This window comes from Colobus angolensis, unplaced genomic scaffold (genome assembly GCF_000951035.1).
Source record: "Colobus angolensis palliatus isolate OR3802 unplaced genomic scaffold, Cang.pa_1.0 Scaffold59, whole genome shotgun sequence".
NCBI classification, from domain to species: Eukaryota; Metazoa; Chordata; class Mammalia; order Primates; family Cercopithecidae; genus Colobus; species Colobus angolensis.
In genome coordinates this window covers 3,072,174-3,099,091 of record NW_012119487.1, presented here as the reverse complement: position 1 = coordinate 3,099,091, position 26,918 = coordinate 3,072,174, and the positions used below count along the sequence as shown (strand labels likewise).

At 36.0% G+C, this 26,918-nt stretch overlaps 1 protein-coding gene across 4 annotated transcripts in view; it reads right to left on the bottom strand.

Moving 5' to 3' along the window:
• SUCO (SUN domain containing ossification factor) overlaps positions 1–26,914 on the bottom strand; it is an 85,903-nt gene extending 58,989 nt beyond the window's left edge. For 2 of the 4 annotated variants that reach the window (XM_011962320.1, XM_011962319.1), the window contains exons 1-5: positions 26,625–26,912; positions 8,549–8,663; positions 4,059–4,213; positions 2,623–2,760; positions 2,248–2,398 (exon numbers count right to left, since the gene is read on the bottom strand). In XM_011962320.1, the coding sequence (XP_011817710.1) occupies positions 2,248–2,398; positions 2,623–2,760; positions 4,059–4,213; positions 8,549–8,663; positions 26,625–26,686 (621 nt within the window). In that variant the 5' untranslated portion in view covers positions 26,687–26,912. Of the gene's footprint in view, positions 1–2,247; positions 2,399–2,622; positions 2,761–4,058; positions 4,214–6,794; positions 6,906–8,548; positions 8,664–26,624 lie in introns of all 4 variants that reach the window. The other 2 variants (XM_011962321.1, XM_011962318.1) reach the window with 2 other exon arrangements.
• Positions 26,915–26,918: the final 4 nt, after the last annotated feature.

Sequence of the window (26,918 nt, the reverse complement as noted above, 5' to 3'; positions counted from 1 at the left end):
TCTGGTGCTAGATAGGGCCTACACCGTAAACTCAGCAGGAAGCAGTTACAGAAGATGGATCTCTATCCTTGTGTAGCCTTCTTAAGATTATGGAGTATCTAATCTCTGAGGGAGGAATGAGGTAGGGAGGTGGGATTCAATTTTGGATGCGGGTCTTGGACATCAGATCAAACTGAGTACCAGCTAAAACAGGTCCTAGACGGAAGCAAATTTCCATAAGCCAAGCCCACCACCAGTGTGCTGTGTCTGTTTACCACTGCCACAGCAACACCTGGAAGTTACCACATCTTTCTATGGCAACACCCAAAAGTTACCACCCCTTCCCATAACAACGGCCTGACAACCCAGAAGTTACCATCTTTTTCCTAGAAATTTCTGCATAACTACCCTTTAATTTGCATATAATTAAAAGTGCACATAAGCATGACTGCACAACTGCTTCTGAACTGCTATTCCAGGCACAATGCTTATGGGGTAGCCCTACTCCGCACAGAGCAGTACCTCGGCTGCTGCTGCTGCCGCTGCTGTACACTGCCACTTCAATTAAAGTCGCTGTTTAATACCACTGGCTTGCCCTTTAATTCTTTCCTGGGCTAAGCACTAATTTTGGGGCTTGCCTGTCCTGCATCAGATACATTGGGAAAATAAACAAGAAGCACGCACTTATAAATAATTTACCTAGCTGAGATACTAACAAAGTAAAGCTCAAATACAAAAACTGCAACAAAAAGAACATACATTTACCCTTTGAAGCCCAGCCAAATAAATCACTATATCCTCCTGGCAACAAACAAGAGAACAAATACAATAAAAATCACTTTGTAATGCATTGTCTATAAACAACACAACAAAATCAGTTTGTAAAGCATTCTCCATATAAGCATATAAGCACGGCAATCAATGTCTCAAAGACCGTTGAAATAAAAGGCTAGCACAAGGCATCAGAAAGCAAATTCTCTCCCACTCACACAAACTTAACTGGGCACAGTTATTCTGAAGTGGATACTAAATACAACTATTGGCTATTATTCGTAATGTGCTCATTATCTGCCATGATTTTGCTGGGATACTAATTCATTTAGAAAGTAATTAATACAGTTAATTAAAATTCTACTCTTTCGCCTATTAGCATAGGCTCACAAACAGTTTAAGTCTCTTAGGTAATCAAGAAGTTTCAGTCTGCTAAGTTAAGGAGAACAAGCAAATCTAGGACAAAGCTAGCTGCCATGCTTGAATTTTACATTTGACATTTTTATAAACACCTTCAAAGGAGATGTGTTTTAATGTTTGTCTAATTTTATTCATAGATGTGATATCTGACAACTAAACTTTAACATATACATGATTTGATATCATTGAGAAAAGTAGTTCCTTCAAGATGTATGAAATGCTGAGCTCCCATAAGAAGCATCATCGAAACAGTTGGTCCTGTGATAGTGAAAGTCTCCAGAATGAGGTTTAGTTAGTCATAAGTGAAGATTCACTGAAAATACGTGAAAAAGAAAGCAGAGAACAAAAGATCCCAAATTAAAGAGGAATAAATATGGATGTGGTAGTCAGCACACTGAACTACCCTTGGACCCTATTTATTTTTGTTTTTTTTAAGTTTATGGAATACACTTCACCTCTTCAACTTAGTCATTGCTTACCTGAGGGAAGTTTAAATTGCTGTGTTGATACTACTTCAAGAAATTCTACAATACATGAAGTCAAGGTACAACTCAGAAGGAGAAAAGAAAGTAAAACTGTTTCACAGTGATAAGCTCTCTCTTAATTATAAGAATCACACTCTAAAATATAAGGTGGTCTGGTTGTATTTTGCATACAAATAATGAAAGGCAAAATGTTCCATTAAAAGTTCTGATTGAAGAGCCTAAATTTAACCTCGTACATTCTGAAGATAATTAAATGTAATTAGTCATACCTTCTTCTAGATAGCTTTCTAAGAAGCTGATTAAATAAGGACTTTATGTATCTGGTATCAAAGAGCTGTGCATGGCACAAAATCATTTAATAATATATAACCAAGGAGAGTTCATGCTTGAAACAACTTTATGTAATAAACACTATATTGGAGACAGATTCACTTGCTCTCAGAGAGCACAGTTCCTGTTAGTTCCACATGTTATTGTCTACTTAATCTCCCTGATTTTACAACAAATATAGTTAGCAAATTATTATGAGCTTAGCTAATAACAAAAATGCATTACATAAAGAAGTAGGAGATAGTGCAAGTTATATACTTACCTCATTTTTTACATTATCTGAAGCATTCAATGCAGATTTTGGATCACCACCATCCTGTTCACTTGCTGAAACTTTTGATTCAAATTGTGATTTTGTTATCTTTCCTTTACCATGTGAAGATGATACATTTTCTATATGCTGGCCAACAAGGCTATTTAAAACCAAAAGATACATTAAATAAACAGATTTTACTGGATAACAAATTCGATACAATCTAAATTCTTATAACTCATGTACAAAGTAAACCAAGGAAGAAACACAGAGAGATCAACTTTCTCTCAAAAAGTGGAATTTAACATACACCAAAGTCCATTCAAACAGGACACTGCTGTTGTTACAGAATCATAAGAAGGACAAACAACTGCTCCTACCCACCTGTCAGGTGGACTGACAAAGGAAGGTTGTTCAGTTGGAGCACTAGCATCAAGGGCCTCCCCAACATCACAATCAGTTTCAGACTGCTCGGTTTCACTTGGTTTGGCTATAGGAATAGTACCAGATTTTTCTATTTCACTAAAAAAAGAAACAAGAAACATAATCTGGTAATTAAATAAACTTGAGGTAATATACATTAAAAACACTATTAGTGATTTCCAAAACATAATGTAAACCAAAGAAAGAAAATTTTAAATCATGTCAAGTCAATTGCTGACTTGATCTGTTATTGTCCTCAGCTTCTAAATAACTACCTACCAAATATTAAAATATTAGAGGTTAATATTTGGTCATATCGAAAATAAGATTTTAAAAAATTACTTATTCTCACTGTATCTTCTCTAAAGTTTAATTTCCATGTTACTATATTAATTCTACCAGCATTAAAGTTGTTACTTATGGCATCCTTCAAAAGTCATTATCTGAAGACATTTCACTAAAATTTTAAGGTGTTCTCAGAATTTCATTGTTAAAATATAAACCTTCATATTTTTCCCTGCCTCACCTCCATTTCATTAACCAGTCATGTTTAATATAATGGGAGTATAGAATTCACTGTTCAGATATGTGGTATCTAGCCTTAAGTTCCTTCGGAATCATTTAAATTTAAAAGTTAAAATACTATCATTATTTCTCAACATGTCTTCTGTTCCCTGGCCTGTACTAGACAAGCTCCTAGCTGGTAACCATAACACCTTGTGCAACTCCTTCAACCTAGGCCCTTACATTCTTGAGAAGCAAGGGTGATATTAACTGACACATTTATCCTATGTACCAGTTATTCTTCTTGCACTTTATTTATATTAACTCATTTGATAAAGGAAATGCTTATGTAGTATTAATAGAAGGACATTTCATTTTGTTCTTTGGACTGCTGCAGGAAGGAGGCTAGGGGAAGTACCTAACAAATTTTCTAAACTAAGGATCACTTAAACCTAAACACTCTGAATATTTATTATCAAGTTTGAAAAAGGTAGCGATTCACAGGAAGACATAAAAATGAATGAAATGGCAGCGATACTTAATGGAAATGAACAACCTGACATTTGAGTTGATAATTATAGGGAAGATAATTCAAATAAGCACTATTTCCTAAGCAGAATCTTACTTTGCTTAGACTATATAGAGATTTCACACTTGGGATCTATCAACTTCATTGAGTTAGCTAAACAAACTTGCTATAAAATCACTACATTCAAAACACACAAAGGCATGCAAACACATGCACACAAAACACAATCACTGTAATTTCATTTAGGTCTGCTATATAGCCTACACTTCAAACTTGAGTACCAAGCTGCTTTATCTTTTCAAGAAATCTTTCTATCACTAAGTAAGGAGATTCTTTTTTGTGTTTGTTTTTTGTAATGACTTACTCAAGCTTTGAGATTGGAGTGATTTCTGAGGTAGATGAGCTGGAAATATTTTCAACAGTTTCACTGTCCACAACTGCACTGGAAGACTCTTCATGCAAATCAACTGTAGGGAGTGTCTCCACCACCGGCAGACTTAACTTTTTTGACTCTGTATTCTGTTTAAAAAAAACAAGTCAGCTAAATTAAATGTTGAGATTAATATATCATCTCTTTAGCAGAGTAGGCATTTACTGAAAGTATTTCTGAAAAATGACAATATAAAAAATGTTCACTAAAAAAGTACTATTATGAAAATCCTTTCTTCCAATATTACCACCCTAAGGAATATATTTCGTATGAAAATACAGGCCCTACACATTTTTTCATGGCATTTCACAAACTAGGAAAGAACTTTCTCCCTACCTATTTCCTACTTTGCATCAGGAGCTACAAAGATTTCTGTCTTCTCTAATTGATGAATGCTAGTAGCAACAAAGAAACCCTATGGACAAGTACAAAACAGTACAATACATAGTTCTTGACCCTGAGCAGTTCAGGAAATAATGTGTATCAATAAGCAGCAATATATGTTCAAGTGACACCAGGAAGCAATAAATGATTCTTGCTGCTCCTTCGGTCTCGAATGTCCCGGGCCTTTCAGTCCTCCAAAACACAATGTGAAATCTACCTAACACCTGTTCATATTTGAAAACCTCTATTAGCACCTCCTCTTCCAAGACCAACCCTAAACAGAATTCACTACTCCCTTTCCTCTATGCCTCCAGTGTTCTCTGTACACTTTTATCACTGTATCTGTAACAACTCAACTGCCATTATTCATGTCTCCCTCTCTTCTTCAAGTATACCATAAATGTCCTAAGAACTATGTTCTCTTGATCTTCATATTCCCAGTGTCTAGCACAGTACCTAGCACACAGTAGGTGTTTAAATGCTTCAATAAATGAATATCAAGTGAGAGGTACAAATATCATGCTCAGCTCAAGGAAAAAGAAACTAAGGACTATTATGAATTAGAAGAGCTAGGCCTTAAAGAAAAGAAGGGCCAGTACAAGAGCAGAAAACAACCTCAAGGCATGTAGTCCAGAAACTATAAAGTATGATCATTTGGGGAATTATTTACACTGAGAAATTCACAAAAAAATATAAATAGTCGCCTGCATTTTTATGATGAAAAGGACTACTGCCTTTTTATCAAATACTATATTACCATATGAACATGTATTCAAACTTTAAAAATTAATGAGATACTTTACATGCTTTTTTTGAGACAGAGTCTCACTCTGTCACCCAGGCTGGAGTGCAGTGGTATGATCTCAGCTCACTGCAACTTCCGTCTCTTGAGTTCAAGCAACTCTCCTGCCTGAGCCTCCCAAGTAGCTGAGACTACAGACGTGCACCACCATACCCAGCTAATTTTTGTATTTTTGGTAGAGACAGGGTTTCACCATGCTGGCCAGGCTGGTCTCGAACTCCTGACCTCAGGTGATCCACTGTGCCTAGCCTACATGCTATTTTTTAATTAAGTCTTCAAAATCCAATGTGTATTTTACGCTTACAGTAAATTTCAATTTGGACTAGCCACATTTCAAGTGCTTAATGGCCACATGTGGCTAGTGGTTACTGTGATGAACAATATAGGTATAGAAGACATGGTAAGTACTTGGAAGTATCTGAACACAACTACATCATAATAAAAGTTTTATGAATAATGGTAGGAGTGTTCAGGATAGTCATACAATTTTAAGGGCTACAAGTATCACTTTTCTCTTATTCTTATGCATAAACCCTTGACAAACGTCTTCCAGAATCCAATAAAATGAAACTAATTCTATCGCTTTAGATAACTCAGTAAGTCATAAATAGCCCTGGCTCTTGCAAACAGTGCAAGGTTAAAAAATAAAAAACGAAAAAAAAAAAATAGCCAAGGCTGTATTTTTTTAAAAAGAAAGAATTTTCCCTCATTCTGAGTTGAAATGTGTGTTCTTTTTTTAATATTTGAGATTTTAGTTTTTCCTTAGTCCTTCTGCCTCCAGATCAAATATCCCCAGTTCCTTCAGCCATTACTGATATTAAATGGTTTCCAGATACCTCAGCATTAGCATTCTGATCAGTTTATGGTATATATATTCTAGACAATCAAATATCCCCAGTTCCTTTAGCCATTACTGATATTAAACGGCTTCCAGATACCTCAGCATTCTGATCAGTTTATGGTATATATATACTAGTTTTTAGTATTTTTCATAAAGTCTGGTGCACAAAATAAACAATATTCAGAATGTAATATAAGAGAGGGAAAAAACATTTTAACCTATTAGCTATTCATACCCATAATAAGTAGAAATCTTGGTATCAAAATACTCTGAGCTGTACATAAAAATACTTTCTTTTGTTCCAAGTGATTCAGGTTAGAAAAAAATTTCCTAACAACTGAAAATCTGAAGAGACAAGATACATCACAATGAACCAAAATAGAACCAAGGAAGAAATGAGGATTTATACTCAAACCTTTACTACCAAGAGACTAGTCACATTTATTATTATTATTATCTGTAATTATACATGCTCTCAAAAGTAGTACTATCAGCAGGTAAGTAATCTTAAGTCCAGTTACAGAGTACCTCAAAGTGAAAAAACTAACAATACACACACAATATGGTGACCGAACAGAGGTTTTCAACCTTGTGAAGTAGTTTGAAATGACATATTATTAAAAATCAAAGCAACATAGCTTACTTGTACATCCACAATAGAGTCATCTTTTAATTTATGTTCTTCTGGAGAAACAGGTAAATTTGAACCTGATTTTCCCAATGATTCGGCATTGATAGGTCCCTCTCTTTCATCCTATATAACAACAACAACAAAAAAGATCACCTGATAAAACTGTTTTACAAAAGTTATAAAGCAACATGAAGACCATTTCTTTCCATACTTTAAAACCAAAAAACTGACTTGTGTATTTGACTCTAATTAATTTGTTTACAAGATTATTGTCTATTTCCTCGAATCCCCTCATTGCTGTAACACTTAAAATGTGCAATACACCAGTTCAACAACTTCATTTGATTTCTTAACAAACATTTTAGTCTTACTATCCAGCACTGTTTTAAGCACCTAGTAAAACTCTAATAAATATCTGACAAATGAAGGTACATAAAGCTCTTTCTTTCATCTCTTTTTTGACATACATTCGAGTTAGAATTTCTAATACCTTTATGCCTTCTAGAGTGTAACTTTCATAAAAGTTCATATTCAATCTTTGTTTACCTCAGCCTATACAGCTCATACTAGGTATCTAAACGTCTGCTGAAAGAATATGCTTTCCACCTTAATGCTCTGCTTAAATTCATTTTTATGACATTTGTTTGCAAAATGCTTCATCAAAAAGGGGATTAAATCAAAATCTCACATACTGTGTGGGTGAAAATATAAAATTATAGTTTTTTTGGAGATATGTGGCAAGTCTTCAAATTTTAAATGCTCCATCCCAGAAATATATCCAACATAACTTAAATTTAAATAATCTACTCTAAATATGCAAAAAAAAAAAAACCCCTCAAGTATGTAACTGTAAATGTGTGTTGAAACACACACATACACACACACATGTGTGCACACATGGCAGGGAACAAAATGCAAAAGTTTGTCAATAAAGAAACAATTGATAAATAATATGTCTGTATAACAAGATTAAAATGCAGCCATTCAGAATATATCAACATGAAAAGATGATATATGAGCTATCACTGGGGGGGGGGAAGGCGGATGTCAATTTGTAATATATTTATGATATTTTCATAGAAATAAAAATACTGATTTGTGGGCATATATAAAGGTGTTATCTATACCCATAGAACAAGGTCCGAACATTTTCACAAGAGATAGCAAACTGTTGTTCCTTTGGGGAAAGGAATGAGACATAAATAATAAATATTTTATATTAATATAAATTACTTCAGTAATTTTAAATAAATACACTGAAGTTAAAGGCAAAAGCCAAATCAAGTCAATACTCACCATTTATCATTTAAAATGGTAAAGTAACATGTTTTAAGATCATGAGGTTTTTTGGAGTCTTTATATTTACTGCACCTAAATACATAAAACAAACTACAAAGCCACTAACTGTAAATTCTCCCTGGAATACTCATTTTTAATAGTTTTTAATTTGCAAAATTGGGATTTCTTTAAAAACTCTAATTATTATAGATCATTAAAAACAAATCACTCGTTTTCAGCTCTCTGAACATGCACTACCCTATACTATAGGACTAAGGATGTTACAAAATTCCAAATACAAGCAACAAAATAAACATATAAATATCTCTGAGCAATCATAATTTAAGAATTACCTGAGTAATAGCAAAGAAAAATACAAATCTCCACCAAAAATTATGGCACAGCATTTTTGAAATTATTTTATTTTGAATGTTTTTCAGACACTCTCAGAAAGCTGACACACAAATTATAATGTTTATTTAAGGCACCTTTTTCTGGAATTGTACATCTTCATTTTCTAGCACGCAGTTGTCATCTTGAGAGTAATATGATGACGCTGAAGCTGAAGAACTCTCTTTACAACATACACGCCAGCTGGGAAGCCTGTAAAACACCCACCACCACCAACGACAAACAGAAAAAGAGAAAGAAAAAGAAGAAAAGTTGTTAAGTCAACGTATTTCTATATGGGCTAGAATTTGAGATGACAGACAGATGGTTCCTATCCTAATACCTTTTAACAATTTAATGATGAAAATCAATATGCTTAAGAAAAACATAAACATTATTATCAGCATTCCAAGTAAGACATTACGAATTCCATGAAGGTACAACAGGAAAGTCTTCACCAGAAGCAGTATCTGATCATTACGACACAAGAAACAGAGAAAGTTGTCCAATAGCTAACCTCCTCGGAAAGCAACAGTTCTTATAAATTCTAACAAATATTTGAGAACAGATAATCCTAAAGTTACCTCAACTGTTTAAAAGCCTAGAAGCTTCCAAATTATTTTTGCATAGAGAACCTAACAGTGATATCAAAAACTAACAGAAATAGCACACACATAAATGAATACTAGAGGTTAATAGTACTTATGAAATAACATACAAAACTTACCAAGAAAACAATAAAAAAGTCTCTAGGAACATACCAAAGGAGAAATATACCACAATTATCATCAAGTAGAGCTCAGACATTCAAAACCGTTCCAATATAATAAAATCAACTTGATTTGCTATGCAAAAATATCAAGGAAAAGTATCTTATGATTATATCCACAGCTACTGAAAAACATCTGATAAACTTATATATCCATCAATGTTTCAAGAATCAATAATGAAACAGGAATAATTATATATTTAACATGGAAAATACATATGTAATACATAAAACTAAAAGTCGGTACTATACATAGTGAGGAAACCTAAAAAGACACCTATATAGATCTGAAATAAGACAAGAATGTCCATTTTCATTAGCATTACAAAACACGAAGATAAAAGAGGCATAAAAATGGAAAAGACAGTAAAATTATCTGTAGTTCCAAATAATGAGGGTATCTGCATTAATTGCAGATGAGTTTATATAAATGGAAAATTCAAAAGAATCACCTATTAAAAGAAGTCCCAGACATAAAAATTATATTCCCAAGTATAAAATTAAGAGGCAAATCAACACTCTCAAATCATAACAAGTACTCATTTACAATAGAAACAATAAAGTGCCCAGATAGAAACTTGGCAAGAAATCTTCTAGTAAGTAGAAATGTTTGAAACTGCCAATATTTGACAATCCTTTTACTTGGAAAAAGTGTCAATTTCACAATTCAAAATAATAGGAGCAGTCTGAAAACCACATACTGAGGTGGTAAAAAGGGAGACTTTTTGTATAAAAAGCAAGCCAGAAATAGTCAAGAATATTCTGATATGAGGGGACTAGATCTATATGAAACTACAGTAATTACAGCAATATGATACTGAGATAACAGAGGCAAAGGAAACCCCCAGGGTGACTAGAAAGAGAAATCCCAGGAAGATAGCTGTAAACAAGGAATAGAAGGCAACCAGTCTAGGTTAGTTTATCAGAGCACCCAAATACCACCAGAAGAAATGGAATACCTAGGTTTAAAGACTTTGGAGATTTCTTAAACCTACTGCTTTCATTTTAGAAATTGTATTTCTATTTTTTCCTTGAAGGAAGGTTTTCAACTTGAATGTGTGGTGACAAGTTTTTCTTGTGTCAACCTACAATCTTTAATACTTCTAGGCATCCTGCCATTTTAAGGGTGTATGTTACAACTATGTGTTTCAAAAACTAACGGTTAAGTGTTAGGGTAAAAGAGAAGTCAGTTCATCCTTACTAAAAAGAATAGGAGAGGGACTCAGGAAAATTTTTCTAAAGGATATAGCAACTGAAGAGCCAAGGAAGATTTCATTAAGAAAGTGGAAAACATTTTTTATTGTGCCAAGAGAGATTTCATTACGGAAGAAAGCATTCTTTAATGTGAAAGTGATTGAAAGAAAACACCTTTTTAAAATGGTATCCAATGGCTTGCAATGACAGCTTCTTATATTTGTCTAGCACAGAATTACTGAACCAACTATCTTTTTGTTTTTATCATACTATCAAATAAATCTAGCAAAATAATGCAATAATGAATTCTAGAAAGACATTAATGTGCGATAAAGAATCTGCTAATATGCAAATGAGCCAAGCTTAATAATCGCAGAGAAGGAGTCTGCAATTATTAAGCTTGACTAATAAAACTAAACTGGAGTCTGTCACTTTCAAATGAATTGTTTTCCTCTTGAGTTTTAATGAAGAAACTTTACAAGCATGTAAGATTACCCAGTAAGTACCAATTATTATGTTAGATACAGGGCCCTGTTAGGAAACATTAGGGGTAATTTTCAACTCATTTAAAAATTTGAGTAAGTACATACAGTTTTAAGAAAATATGAAAACAACAAAGTAGCCATTTTAATTAACATAGAAACCAAACCAGATGGACAACATTATGTTATTAAGACAGCGATTTATTATATATGAGTAAAAAGAGGAAAGAATTACAAATATATATGCACCTAACAATGTAGAAAATACACTACGACCACGGGCAAAGCTACAGGTGGAAAGAGAATAATCAAAAATTATGGTGGCCTATTTTAAATTACCTAACAAAATAACAGATGAAGTGGACAAAATGATATTTATATTCCATGTAAGAAGCTCAATCAAAGATACAGATTTTTATACCAAATACAAATTAAAACATTCTTCTCAAGGACACGTGGAATATTTCCCAAATACCAATCACAAACCGAATCCTCAAAAGAAGCCTCAAATTCCAAAAACTCAAGCTCTAAAAGATTATATTCCCCAACCATGCTGCAACAAAATTTGAAATAACAAAAAGACAGCTAACAATATCCCAAGCCTGGAAGCAAGAAATGTGTAGCAAAATAATCCTTAGGTTAAGGAAACAACATTATGAAATAATCAGCAGAAGACTACCAGTCAAAATTGGTGGGATGTAGATGAGACAATAGCAGGAAAATTGTGCTTCTGAATACATGAAGACAAATGCTGAAAACAGAAGAGCTAATCATTCAACTCAAAAAGATAGAAGACAGTACAAATGCAAAGAAACAAGGAAGGATAGGACAGGCACTGCTAAAATAGAGAACAAAAACAGCAAAGAAAATTAAGAAAATCAAAAGTCGGTTCTTTGAAGACAGTATTAGACAAACTTCTGGCAAAACCAATAAATGGAAGATAGTAATGGAAATTAACAAAATACGGAATAAAAAGATAAAATGACCACAGAGAAAACATTTTTAAAATCATAAAATATTATAAATTATATATAACAATATATTTGGCAACAGGAGAAATGGATAAGTTTCTAGAAAAACAGCAAAACTGCCATAAGGAATGAAAAACCTGGTAACAGACTGATAACAAATAAACTTCAATAGATCTACGAACATCTCACACATAGGAGAAAATTCAAACACGGTTTTTAAATTTTTTATTTGGAAATAGTTTCAAATTTCAGAAGAGTAGGCAGCATAGTATAAAAAAAAAATCTACAAATGCCTTAGCTGTATCAACCCATTGTGAATATTTTACTTAATTTGTTCCATCATTTGTCATTTGCCCATGCTCACTCACTCATCCTCCCTCTCTCCCTCTGTTTCCTCTCTCCCAGTAATTTACCTCTAAAATACTGTGATATCTATTTCCACAGAATAGGGATATTCTCTTGAATAACTACAATACAGCTATCAACTTCAGTAAGTGTTACATTGACACAAAAATTTACTGTCCACATTGCAATTTTGTCAGTTAATCAAATAATGTCTTTTTTAGAATTCCTTTCTCCAATACGGAATTAAATCTATGACCATGTCCTGCATTTGTCATGTCTATTCAGTACCATTTAACCTGGAACAGTTCTGGAGCTTTATTTTATGCAGCACTAACATTTTTGAAGGCTACAGTCCCTTTTCTTTTTAAATAGTATAGTCCTTATGTGAGATTTGGCTGATGTATCATGATGACCAGATTCAGATTAGGTATTCTCAGTCAGAATCCTTTGTTGTGTCTTTCTCAGGATATGAGAGTGAAGTTGTGACTTTCTCAGGATATTGTATTGAGAAGCATATAATATCCATGTTTCAGCAGTTGCAATTCTACTTTTAGGTACTTCAACAGCAAAGAAAACTATGTCCACAAAAAGCCTTGTACAAGCATGTCCCTAGTAGTTTTTACTAGGGACTAGATAGCCAAATCTGGAAGCAGCCCAGATAACCACTAACAGAAGAATAAACAAACTGTAGTACATTCACACAGTGTACTACTACTCAGCAATAAAGAGGAACTAATTAATGACAAAGGAAACAAAATGGGTAAATCTCAGATATTACATTGAGTAAAAAGAAGTCAAACACATGAGTAAATACTGTATAATTCCATTTTGATGAAGGTCCAGAATTGGCAAAACTAATCCATGGTGACAGAAATCAGATTACTACTTGCCTCTGGGGGATTCACCAGAAAGGGACATGAGAGAACTTTCTGGGGTGATGAGAATATTCTATATCTTGAGAGGATGTGAGTTACATACATGTATGCATGTGTCAAAACTGATCCAACTATACAGTTAAGGTCTATGCATTTTACTGTACATTATTTATTTATTTTGAGACAGGGTCTCACTCTGTCACCCAGGCGGGGGTGCAGTGGTGCCATCTCAGCTCACCGCGGCCTTCCCCTTCCCAGACTCAAGTGATCCTTCCACCTCAGCCTCCAGAGTAGCTGGGATTACAGGCAAGCACCAAAATGTCTGGCTAATTTTTGTATTTTTGGAAGAGATGGGGTTTTGCCACGTTGCCCAGGCTAGTCTCGAACTCCCGGGGTCAAGTGATCCACCTGCCTCGGCCTCCCAAAGTGCAAAGTGCCACTGTGCCTGGCCTATACAGGTTTTATTACCTGTTCAAGATCCTGCAACTAATAAGTGGGGATCTGGGGTTAAAACTTGGATCTTTTTGACTCTGAAGCACGGGCCTCTTAGCCACTACACTACAGGGCCTTCATCTTTATCATTTGTTGCCATTACGAAAATCATGAAGTAGTTAATCAGAACTTCTCCTTTGTGATAGTTGTTTTATTTTTGTATTATGCCGTAACTAGCCTTGACTAGTATCACCAATTCTTGAGTGAATGTAACAGTGTTATCTTCTTACCTTTCTTTTCATTTATCTGTTAGCTAGAAAATACTAAACATGAAATGTAGCAACATGGAAAAATCCAACACTTTAGAGAGAGATCTAAATTTGCAAGGTGAGTGATGGGCAACTTATGAGCTTCAGTTTCCTTATTTTTAAAAATTAGATTAATACTTTAATCCAAGAGTATGGACAAACTTCAGAGGAGCCCAGGAGTCGGAGACCAGCCTGGGCAACAAGGCAAAACCCCGTCTCTACAAAACATACAAAAATTAGCCAGGCATGGTGGCGCACACCTCTGGTCCCAGCTACTCAGGAGCCTGAGGTGGAAGGAGAATCACCGGTGCCCAGGGAGGTCAAGGCTGCAGTGAGTGGTGATCATGCTGCTGTACTCCAGCCTGGGGGACAGAGTGAGGAAAAAAAAAAAAAGCAAGTAAGCAAGCCTTTATGCCTCAACTCAATATCAAAACTGTAAAATGGACTTATTAGAAGGAACTGAAATAAATGTGCATGCTATGCTTAGCCTGGCACAGAATATGTACTGAAATGTCAGTTATTATCAGTCACTACCTTTTCTATCTACTTTCACTTACCAAATTTCACAGTAGTTTATACTTGTAATCTCAACTTCTTCACCTTCTACTTAGTCCTCAGCCTGCTGAAATCTAGTTTCTGCCCTCACTGTACCACTGAGACTAGTATGGTGTGGCAGAAGTTAGCTTTTTTTGATTCCCCGGCTGCATGTGGTACCTCTGACTGCTGTTTTAACTTAAACCATCTCCTTTTTGACTTGTCAAATTACACACTTCTGCTTCTCATCTCACGCTGACTCCTGTTTCTGAGTCTCCTTTGATATGCTGCTTCTGTTCACTATTTAAATTCTGATGCTCCAAGGGTCTGGTTCTGAATCTTCGCTTTATATTCTACATAGGAGACTTACCTACTCTCACGGTATTTAGTTGACGGCTACTGAAACTTTTATCTTTAGCCGTTATCTTTTCCTAACTGGCCCATTCCTTAAAACCCTTCTGTGATACCCTACATTAATGTTGATGATAAATAAAGATCATTTAAAAGTTGCATCTGTCTTCATTCATATTCCAAGATATCTCAAAAACATCTAAATCCAAAATTGAATACATTAGCTTCCTTTTCCAAATCTCTTCCTCTCATATCCTTGATCCCACCATCTGGTACTGCTGTCTACCCAGTCCTCAAACTAGAAACCTGAAAAACATCTGTGACTATTCCTTTGCCTTCACCCTCCCTTGACCATCTGGTTTATTCTACTCTAAATTTCTTTAAATCATTTCTCAATCTCCATCCTGATTGCCTTAACTCAAGCCCTTACCTCTTACCTAGAGCAAACTCCTAACAGATCTCCCTAATTCCTAACTTGCTACGTCTGCGAATCAATCATTCACACCTCTGCCAAAAATCTAACAGTAAATTATCACACTACCATTCCCCTGCTTAAGACCTTTTATAGACTCCATTAACTACATGACAAAACTCAAGCTTCTCTCCACATGCTATTTAAAAATCTCTAACAATTCTACTAACGTCTTCAGCTTCATACTTCCTGCCACTCTCCCTGCCTTTCACTTTATACTTCAGTGATACAGAACTACCTGTAATAGTTCCTTGAACATAGACTGCGCTGTCTCATGTCTCTGGCTCATGCTGTTCCCTCTTTCAAGAATGTTCTGTACCTACTCCCACTCCCACTATCTAAAACCTAACAAAATACCTATAATTCTCTCTTGGGGCAAGAAACTAGTAAGGGTCTAAAACATTTTCCTGATTTCCACAATCTGGGGTTGGTGGGCGGCCCCTCTCTAAATTCTCACAGCCTTTTGGCTATCTCTACCTGAGCACATACACATTGAAATGAAATTAACTGTTTATTTTTGTTTCTCACATAAGACTAAGCAACTCCAAGGCAGAGAATACACTGCCCTCTTGCCAGCATGATGATCTGCTGAGCTCCTATTTTGACTATGAATTGGAAAAGCTTTTTCAGAGCTTTAAAAAGAAGAATGAGAAAAGACTTTGTGGTAAAAGAAATAACTAAACTAGGCAATAAAGAATTGCTTCTTAAACATAAATTCAAAACTAATCCCTTGTACAGAAATACAGTGCCAGCCACTCAATTAGGACAGTATGGTTAAAGTTAACAGTGAACATTGTAGTTTTTGAGTATTACTTCCTGGATACCTGAAAAAAATTACAAAAATCCTGTAAGTATTGAGAAACTTGTGGGAAATGGGTGAATAATATGGAAGCCACTTTGGTCAAACATTGGTAATAAAACAAGACCAAAAGATCACCAGGCCTCTAGTGCCTTTGCTTAAGCAACCTAATTTCTCTCCATCATAATGTTTTATTAAAAGACAGATATTCTTCTAAACCACGTTATCTGTCTGGAGCTCTTTTAAGGTTGCTTCTCTTCTGCTTGGTCTAATCTGCTAATAGGTAAGAGCACACCGGACCTCTTTCTCCTTGCAGTTTTTATTATATTTGGCTGCTTCAACAGTCTTTAGTCAAACCACATGCAACTGTACAGCTTAGCTGAAGAAAGTTCTATGTTCTAGTGCCTGTTTCTAATTAAACCTTTGCATTTCAGTAGTTCTGACTTTTAATCTTCACTCTGATGTAGGATTGGGTCTTACATTCTCTTAGCTTAATATTCCACATATCAAATTCTATTAGAAAATTGTTTCACTAAATTGGCCTATAATTTCATTGATCCAACACAGAGAAGAACTTAGTAAACAACGTGATATGTTCTGTTTTTATATCTTAACCTACCATTAGAAATTCAGTCAATACAATTTGTCCTCTAAGATGCCAGAAATAATCATACCCTACACTTGATAATAATATATTTTCAGAAATTGGGTACGGTATATTTAACCTCTAAAACACAAGTGACAGTACTTTTGTTACCTTAATTTTCAATTAGAAACTACATAGTTCTCAAATAAATTACTACCAGGCCAACAGATCAGCCATGCTAAAACAAAGTCTCTATTAGGAAAAGCAGAAAATAAAGCTACAATAGTTGGTGTGGGTCAGACTGTAGGCATTCAAAAATTATCAAGGTTTAAAGTTTTATCCTTCAAAGAGCCTTTGAAAGATATTTCATCAGAGGACTGACATAATCAAAGTTGCATGCAAGATAAATCCAGTGGCACTGTGTAAAATAGGTTGTAGCAAACAAGTACGAAGCTACTCTACATGTTAACTTTTTTTTTTAAGTACTCTTCTACCTCCGCTTGCTGCCAAACAAATGTGTGGAATTCATGCCTACGAGCTCTCCAAATATCTTCTATTCTCCACTCCCAAAAGCTATCAATCACTTCCCTCTTTTGAAAACAAGGCCCGTTTCTCAGTTTTCAAGCTCTTCAACCTTATCTAAGACATTTTATATTGTTGACCACTCAAATGACTTACTTAAATCTTTTTCCATCTATCTTTTCCAGTTTCCTCCTTCCTTTCAGAGCTTTACTATGCTTGGCACCTTTCTTTATTCTGTTTCAAAAGTCCAATGATCTCTTTCAAAAATGATTCCCTCTATGACAGCGGTCACCAATCTTTTGGCACCAGAGACCAGTTTCATGGAAAACAACTTTGCCATGAATGGGGTGGGCGGGGGCGCATTACATTCTCATAAGGAGCACACAGAACCTAGCATGTGCGGTTCATGGTAGGGTTCGTGCTCCTATGAGAATCTAGTTCTGCTGCTAATCTGACAGGAGGTGGAGCTCAGGCAGTAATGCTCACTCATCTGCTGTTCACCTCCTGTTGCGTGGTCAGGGTCCTAACAGACCACGGACTAGCACCAGTCCCCAGCCCAGGGTTTGGGGATCTCTGCTTCATGAGGACAATGCCAAGCCAAATTTTCTTTTCTTTTTTTTTTTTTTTTTTTGATATGGAGTTTTGCTCTTGTTGACCAGGCTGGAGTGCAATGGCACAATCCTGACTCACCGCAACCTCCGCCTCCCAGGTTCAAGTGATTCTCCTGCCTCAGTCTCCCAAGTAGCTGGGATTACAGGCATGTGCCACCATGCCCGGCTAATTTTCTACTTTTTTAGTAGAGACGGGGTTTCCCCATATTGGTCAGGCTGGTCTCGAACTCCAGACCTCAGGTGATCACCTGCCTTGGCCTCCCAAAGTGCTGGGCCTCCCAAAGTGCTAGGATTATAGGCATGAGCCACTGCACCTGGGACTCCAGGCCAAATTTTATCTGCATTCAAGTCTGCATTTTTAAGTGCCCATAAAATGTCTCTACTTGGATATTCCATTCACCTCCAACTAACAGCTCCTTCCCCTTCCAAGCCCTTTGCCAACTCTTCCACTTCTTTTTGACCACCACCAATTCTTCTAGTTGCCCAAGTTAAAACAAACAAGCAAACAAACAAAAAAACCAAAAAACGCTTAACATTTCTTTTCTCACTGAACTTTATTTCACAGATTCATAATTTTAGGCCCTAGAATATATTCTCTCAGAGACAGTGTGCTCCAAGAAAGCAGCTACTTTGTTTTGTCCACCAGAATCCTGTATAGGATATAGCACACAGAAACCTAAGTAAGTATCTCTTTGCATGGAGATGCGTAACAGAAAGGGGATGTTGAACAGAGTTTGGTTACAAGCAAACTAAAATTCAGTTATTTAGAATCCTAGCCTAATGCTGTTATCTGCTGCACTGCACTGCACTGCCAGTTTGCCAACCTTTCATAAAACCAAATCAGTTACGTCCTCAAAAATCTCTATTTATTGTACCCTCTTCTTTGTTTCTACTGCCAAGATTAAGTTGTTCTTATGACAAGCCTCAATTACTCCAAGGGCTTTTTAGGATCCAGGATTTGAAGACACCATTATCTGAGAATGCTCAAGTCTCTTATATAAAATGGCATTTGCATATCACCTATGCATATCCTCCCATATAAATATCTAGAGGTGATTTAAAATATCTAGAGATGATTTACAACATCTATGTATACCCTCCCATATAAATATCTAGAGGTGATTTAAAATATCTAGAGGTGATTTAAAACATCTATGCATATCCTCCCATATAAATATCTAGAGGTGATTTAAAACCTAATGCTATGTAAATGCTATGTAAACAGCTGTTATACATTGTTTTTATTTGTATTTTTATTGTTGTATTGCTTTTTATTTTTTTAAATATATTTTCAACCTGAGGTTGGTTGAATCTGTGGATGTGGAAAGTCAGTTGTACTCATCCCTCTAAGTCTCTTTCCTCTAAAAAAAAAATCTAGCACAATTATGTCAAAATAATGTTCTCACAACACCACTTTTCTTGCTGAATCTTTATTATCTAATTCTTTGGACTGGCTTGCAAAATCTACCAAAATCTCTGAAATCTATCTCTTTCTCCTCAAGCTTGTCTGTTTACTACCACTCCTACCCATATCAACTAGATTATCTCTTTTATTCATAACTCTCTCTCTCCTTAACAATTAAGTGCCATCTACCCACTGCAAGCAGACATACCGACATACACATGCACACATAAAGAAATAGCCATTTATTCATATTATCAACACCAGTACATCTTGTTTCAGCTCATGAAGCTCCTGTTTGCACAGAAGCAGAGTTTACAAACCACACATTTCCCTTGAACCCAAGTCAAGCCTTCCTTGAGAACTCTAGCCCTCATTTTCTCCTAAGCACTTACTATGCAATTCAGTTTTCTGTGTTGTTTACTAACATTCAAACCAGGTATCTTAGAATGTTAGATATATAAAAAATAAACTGAGTTAATCTAATACAGTAATACAGACTTGAATGCATAAGAGTATCCCAAACTTACTAACAAAATCTACAAGGTAAGAATCCTAGGTATGTGTATTTCTTTTAAAAGTTCATGAACAATTCCAACGTCCACTCCTTCCTAGGCCAATCCAGGCACCCACATTTTCAGATGAAAAAAGCTGACACTTTGCCAGATAAAATTATTAACTAGAAAAAGTGAAGAAACTTGCCCAAGACCATCTACCAGCCAACTGGCAGCACAGCATACTGGTTAAGAGAACACAGGCTTAGAACCTGGCCTTCTTAGCTTCTGGCTCTGTTGCTTCATGGCTGTGAGCACTTGGGCAAGCTGGTTAACTTCTTCGTGCCCACCTTTCTTCATCTTTAAAATGGAGTGTCTGCCTTAAAACATTGATACAGAGAATAAAATAATTTAATGTATATTACCTTGAATAGTATTTAGTACTTAGAAGAGAAATAATCACTCAATAAATGTTCATATTAATAATGCAAAGGAAGGACTACAACCAAGCTCTGACGTAGTTTTTACGCCTTATGCACTACACCACTATCTGTATTGTAACAAGCAGCTTATATACAGAGCTCAAGTCTCACAATTCTTCTGTATCCTTCACCACACCAAATACATTGTGGATAATCAAATAATATTTTAAGTGGATTTATAAATTCCCATTCTTAACTCGGAAACCTAGGCCATCTTATTTCTACTCAACAAATTACCAAAGTATCTAGAGTCAATGAATAACTTATATAGTAGTGCTTACTATGAGTGAGGCATTGTTCTTAGGCTTTACATGTTTTTTCCCCAGTAGATTACAAACGCTACGTAATACAAAATTAGCTTAGTACCTACAAACCGTATTAATGTTACAGAATACTTTCTAATAAAGCTAGGTGTCACTTTCATGTAAAATATAAAATAATTTTAACTAGCAATTAATTACAAAGTCCTAAATAAAACCAAATCTTCTTTCAAAAAAAACTTGCATTAAACAAATTTATCCCAAAGGATTAACACTCTTATACTGCAAATATTCAACGCAATTTCCTATTCCCTTGTGACACGTACAATTTGACTTGTGAAATTCGTCTAAAATATGGCCTTGAAAAACAAAGCAGGCAACATAAAACTGGTGCTAAAGTATAATCTAAAACACGTAGATAAGTTTCAAGTAAAGAGATTTTGTCTCTTTTCAGTTATGTATAAACTACTAAAGCATCACGTGTTTCTATTTGAAGATGACTTGAGAATAATAAAGCACTCAAATTTTTTAAGTTTCCCTTTCATTATAAGCATAACAATATTAATTATACATATTGATTCATTTATCCATTCAGACTGTTGAGAAAAGTGAAACAATAATGTACAAGTTCATGAACAAACAAAAAATGAAATAACTGATGCTCAAAAGAGCTGACACCTTTTATTTTTTCCATTGCCTGTCAACCCTACTACCTGCTTCCACTCCAGTATATCCTCAAATGTTTAATAACATAAAGGACCAACATGAAACACGTTATTTGCCATCTTTTACTGGACACGGTGTTCAGGTGTTATGCAAAGATGTCACACACCTTCCTTTTTCTATTAAGGTAAGTTGGTTTCATCTAACTTGTCTGAAGGGAATCTGACACTGTATGACCCGACACCTCTTATAAATATAAATACCAAGTGCTTTCTTTGGAATATATATCCCAGAGCAAAGATAAACTTTTTTTCCTCAGTCTTTCACATTAAGTTCCACTAAAAAAATCATTTTTGTAAAGGTCATCTTTCATTGGTTTATTCAAGGAAAGAAAAAATAAGGCATCGAATGATTTGGAGAAGTGGGATTATTTTATTATTTTATTTATTTCAAATATTATTCAGAGAAGAAATATATTCAGAACTTTTAAAGTTAAGAGACAGAAGCAGAAACAAGCAAAAATTCCTCCAGGTTTTCTGGGGAATTTTCAATATATTTTATCTATATGTTTCCAATATGCTCTATTCATCACCTCAAAAAAGAAAAAAAAGCAGCTTATATATTATTCTAGTTTTTAAATTTTTTTCTGCTCACTTATGCATATTAATAGACCAGCAATTATGAGAGAAAAAGCAAAGGGGTACAGAAATATAATCACAAACCAGGAAATAAACCTCTTAAATTGATAAAAACTGGTCTGACATACTCAGAAAAATTACTACTAAGGTCAAAAATGACAGCATCTTGATTTAGATATCAACTCTCTTCTAGTGGGACCATGACTTAGGACCTCCTGCCTCCAAAGTATGTCCCCTACATTCCACTTTATCCTCCACATCGATCTAATTAAAAGATCCACGTGACCTCATGCTCCTGTTCTCCAGTTTAAACTACTTAACTTGCTCAGCCTCTGTCAGGTGGTTAGAATCAGAATTCATCTGCATGATAATCAAATCCCTTCAAAACCTAGCTCTAGCTTCTCTTCCCATCCCTCCTCACATACACTCATGCTCTAGATAACTGGGTTAAGAGTGTTCTTTCTGCCTACAACAAAATTCTCTCATCGTGAACTATCCATCCTGCAGACCATTTTATGAATAAGAGTTGAGGTTCACAGAAGTAACTTGTCCAAAGACATACAGTTAGTGACAGAACCATAAGTAGGATATGAATTCTTCCTTTGCTGTTCCTAAAGACCTTTGTAAGTACCTGTTACATTTGTCAAATGTATAAGTCTTGTTTAAATGTCAAGCTCTTCTCGATAAGTCTAAATATAAGCTTCTCCAAGATGATCCTTTGGGGTGAAGGAAGAACAGATTTGTTTAGTTTAAAAAAAATGAGTTTTACTAAGATTAATGTAAGGATTCATACTTGGTCTGAAGGGTCAGATGGTCACACATCAAGAACAGCAAGGACTGTTGGCAGAAACCCAGGGAAAGAGTGGAAGTCTCACAAACAATGGGTTTTACTTACAGCATACCATGATTCACTGTGGTTTATGTTTGCCCAGTTAGGTAGACTTAGGAATTATTCAGTTTTAACTGAACTGACCCTCACAACATCGGGAAGCAGCTTTTTAAAAAAGTCCTGCAAAGAATTTAATAATGCAAGCACAGCCAACAAGAAAATGACAGGGCTGACACCTAAGTAGTTGAAACTATTCCTCTTCTATACTACGATGTCAAATAATCTAGTAGGTCAATCACATAGCTCTCATTAAAAATTATTATTTTAATGAGAACAAAAGGCACCATTAACGGAATTTTTTTTCTCATTTTCCTTAAATATCTAACTTGTATTAATTTATTACATATACTAATATACTATTATTATATTGGCACATGTATATAACTTGTAAACAATTAAGGGGCATGCACAAGGTTTTACCAATTAGGGGACACACTCAGAATATCCACTAATTGTGTTTTTTTTTACTCTTGAAGGTAATGCAGCTTTCCCAGTTTGCCCACGACTGAGGGAGTATGGTATAGGGTATAGGCTGAATAATGTGCTCCCCTCAAAGATGTCTGCATCCTAATCCCTAAATATGTTACCTTACATAGTAAAAGAGACTTCGCAGATGTGATTAAATTAAGGATTATGAGATAGGAATGTCTGGGTGGACCCAGTGTAATCACAATAGTCCTTATAAGAGCGAGAGGCAGGAGGACCAGTCATTAGTAGACATAAGGAATGAAAAAAAAGGTTGGAGTGCTGATGTGAGGAAGGGGCCACAGAATACAGGTGGCCTCTAGAGAAATATTCTCCCCTCAGAGCTTCCAAAATGAACCAGCCCAGTTGACATCTTAATTTTATTTAGCCCTGTGAGACATATCTTGGAATTCTCATCCACAGAATTGTAAGGTAATAAATGTTAGTTGATTTAAGCCACTAAATTTGTGTCAATTTGTTACAGCAGGCATGGGAAACTAATGCAGGGAATTCCTAGGTTATGCGACTTCCAGCGTTAAAACCAAGACAAGCTGGTGACCCTCTATCTTAGATTTTCGGTGCTCATAAAAACATCTGGCACAGTAAGTATGAGAAAAAAATGTGGTTGAATAATGTTATGATGAAATATTTACATAATACGCTGTTACTATGTTACAAAGATCTCTCATTTGTATTATTTCATCGTCCTAACAACCCTGTGAAGTATGAGTGGATCAATTTCCCCATTCTGAGGATATAACAACTAAGGTTCAAAGAAGTTACATAACATGTCAAAGAACACATATCTAGTAAATGATGGAGCCACACATGTAAAATACAGGCCTTCTGACCTACAAAGGACTATGGTACCCAGGAGCCTGTGCTGCCTAAGTTCAAATTTAAGCTCCAAAGCTTAACAGCTGCTTAACCTTAGCCAAGTTACTTAACCTCTATACTTCCTCACATGTAAAATGCAAAGGAAGTTAATAATAATACCTATCTTACAGGGCTCTTATAAAGATTAAAGGTGCTATTGTCAAGTAAACATCATGTGCCTGACACATAGATAGCTGTCAGTAAATATTAGCTATCATTGCTCTGTGCTGCAGCTATAGCGCATTTATGCCTAGAATATTCTACTTGATCAAAAATCATAAAGTATGCAACAGGAAAAAACAGCAAAAAAAAAATGAGTAATGACATAGATGAAATAGTTTTTCTGTGAACATAATCTAAGGTTAGTACTCTAGGCTGGAAGAAAAGCAGAGGGGAGACATAATCAAGATTATGAAATTATGATAGTAAACTCACCAGTAATATTGGTAGCACGAGAGGGGAAACCTTAGAAACTAGAATACTGTAGAATAGACATACAGCACTCAAAATCTACAAAACAAATGGATCACAAAATTTCGAGACAATTTGTGAATAACAAAAGAGACAAAAGTGGCTACTAAAAGGCACTCATCAACTCTTGCAAACGTTTTATCTAACCCTAGGACTTGCTGGTAGCGCTTTCTGTGAAAGGGAATGGGGTTGTTGGGAAAAGAAATACCGTAACAGATTGCAGCAAAAGTTAGAAATCCATTAAGTGCCATTAATTTCAACTTGGCAAGAAAGCAGAGTCTTCAAAGAAAAAACGCACCCTTTGCCAATCATCACCACGTACCACTCCTCTTCCCCAATCTCATTCATCATCACCCTTCAAAAAAAAAACCTTTAAGCCTTAATGTCCTATTTTAGTGCTTTTTAATCGTTTTGCTGAAGAATAATTAAAATGTCTAAATTTGGCGGTCTAAACAAATCTCAAAATAAACTAACCCAATAGTTTCCTAAGCTAAAGTTTCTTAAAATGTTCACATTCTTTTCTTAAACTCTCCACATACCATTTTCCTCACTAGGAGTTAAAAAACTTTACAGAAGTTTATTACTACTTTCAATACCGGGCCAACCTATTTTTTCCCTAACAGGGAAATTCATTAGCTCTTCATTAGAGCTAATGATTGAAGGTGAGAAAACATATTGAGGGTTAGCTTAATCAAAAGATAGCCAGAAATTCCCAAAAGAAATAGAAGCAGAGTTAACTTAAATTTACAAATGACTGTAAGAATCACATTCTATTGCTTGATTTCGTTTACACCATCCAACTTAAAAAAAAAAAAAAAAAAAGCCAGAGATACTGGTGTGTTTTTAAACTTGAATGAAAGTGTTAACCTTTTCCTTATTCGCCATTTCAGAAAGTTTTGATGAATAAAAACATGGTTTAAAGATGGGCAAGACCAAGAAAAAAGAGGAAAGAAAATATAGTCTACGAGTATAACTAGGCAGCCCCAGAAAGAGATGAAAATGAATACAAGCTTCAGTATCTACAAATTTAAATTTAAAATGAGGTAAGTGGATTTATCTCTTACAGGTACTTCTCCGTACCCAACACAGTAAGTAGAAAGGGGAGGATTTTATTAAAAACGGGAGGTGGGTATTAAAAGGATTCAGAATGAAAGGTAAGAAGTCAATTTTTTTTGTTCTCAAACACTTCTACCATCCTTCCAATCAAAATCCCTCAGCCAGGCGCGAGTTTTCTCTTCCCCTTGTTTATGTATTATTTCATGTGAGCAACAACTCTACAATTTCAGTGCCTCTGGAATCCATTAGGCATCCATAAAAATGAAAATAGTGTTGGTGCTCTGCTGAAATAAGCAAAACAGGAAACTTAATTTCTATTTTAATATAACAAACAGCAAATAGCCTTGACTGAAGAAAGATGTTTTCAGTCATCAATTGTCACATATCTTTGAAGAAATTCCCTGGGAGGAAAGAATGGCTTTTCCAAGTACGGTGAGAGCAGTCTTTCGACTTACAAGCTTTCTCTGCTCCTCAAAAAACTCCAGAAGTGCCTGAGATTAAACGGAAACTCCGTAAAACTTGGGGGGTGCTTTAGGGACAAAGCACTCTTCCCGCCTTCAAAATACAGTATTTACCTTCCCACTACTAAGGGACATTACCAAAAACTACTACACACACTACATCTAAGACACCCTCTCCACCAAACCAACTGAAAAAATGCTTCATAACACACACACACACACGCTCCCCCAAGTTTCCAAAAACAGTGGCCCAAGTGTACTTGGGATCAAACACTGTGCGAGAAATGTCCAGGAGACCTACTGCTTATACATTACTCTCACCTTCATGATCACTCAGTTTTGAAATCGCACGTCCGGAACGTATCGCATCCGAGGTACTTTATCCCCTTACCACACTAAGAACGCAAAGACCGGCGGCACATCGGAGCAACTTACTTACCATCGATCTGAATACCCAACCCCAAACCCTGCACCGTCTCCAAGGGGTAGAAGAACTGAGTACAAAGGCACTTGGTGGTTCCTTCTACCTCGGCACCTCTCTCTCTCCCACTGAGTCTCTGTAAATTCCAAAATACACCACGGAAATCTCCGCACAGAGCACTACCAAACCAGTTAGATGGAGAGTCGAGAAGTAATCGGTTTGTCCCTTCCAAGGGGGCCTTGGAAATCCGGACCCTAAAAGCCAAGATGACTTGGGGGTGTGACCTGGGCTGCTCCCTCCCCTTTACTCCCCTCACGGGACTCCCTTGTCGTCGCGGCTACTCACCAGACCAGAGAGCACAGAAAGAGGCAGGAGACCAGGGCCAAGGCCCGCCGGTGCTTCTTCATCTTCTCCTCCTTCTTCCCCCTGCCGGAAGGCGGCACATCCTCCCGGCAGCCGCCACCGCCGAGGCCAAGATGGAGGAGCCGGAGCAGGACCGCGAGGATGGAACCGATAATCCTAAAGGCTGTGGCGCTGGCTGAGAGGCTCCTCAGTGGCTCGCGTCCTGGCAGCCCTCTCCGAGGGCCCCACAGCCGCGCGGAAAGGGGCGCTTCACAGGACTCCGGGGACCGCAGCTGC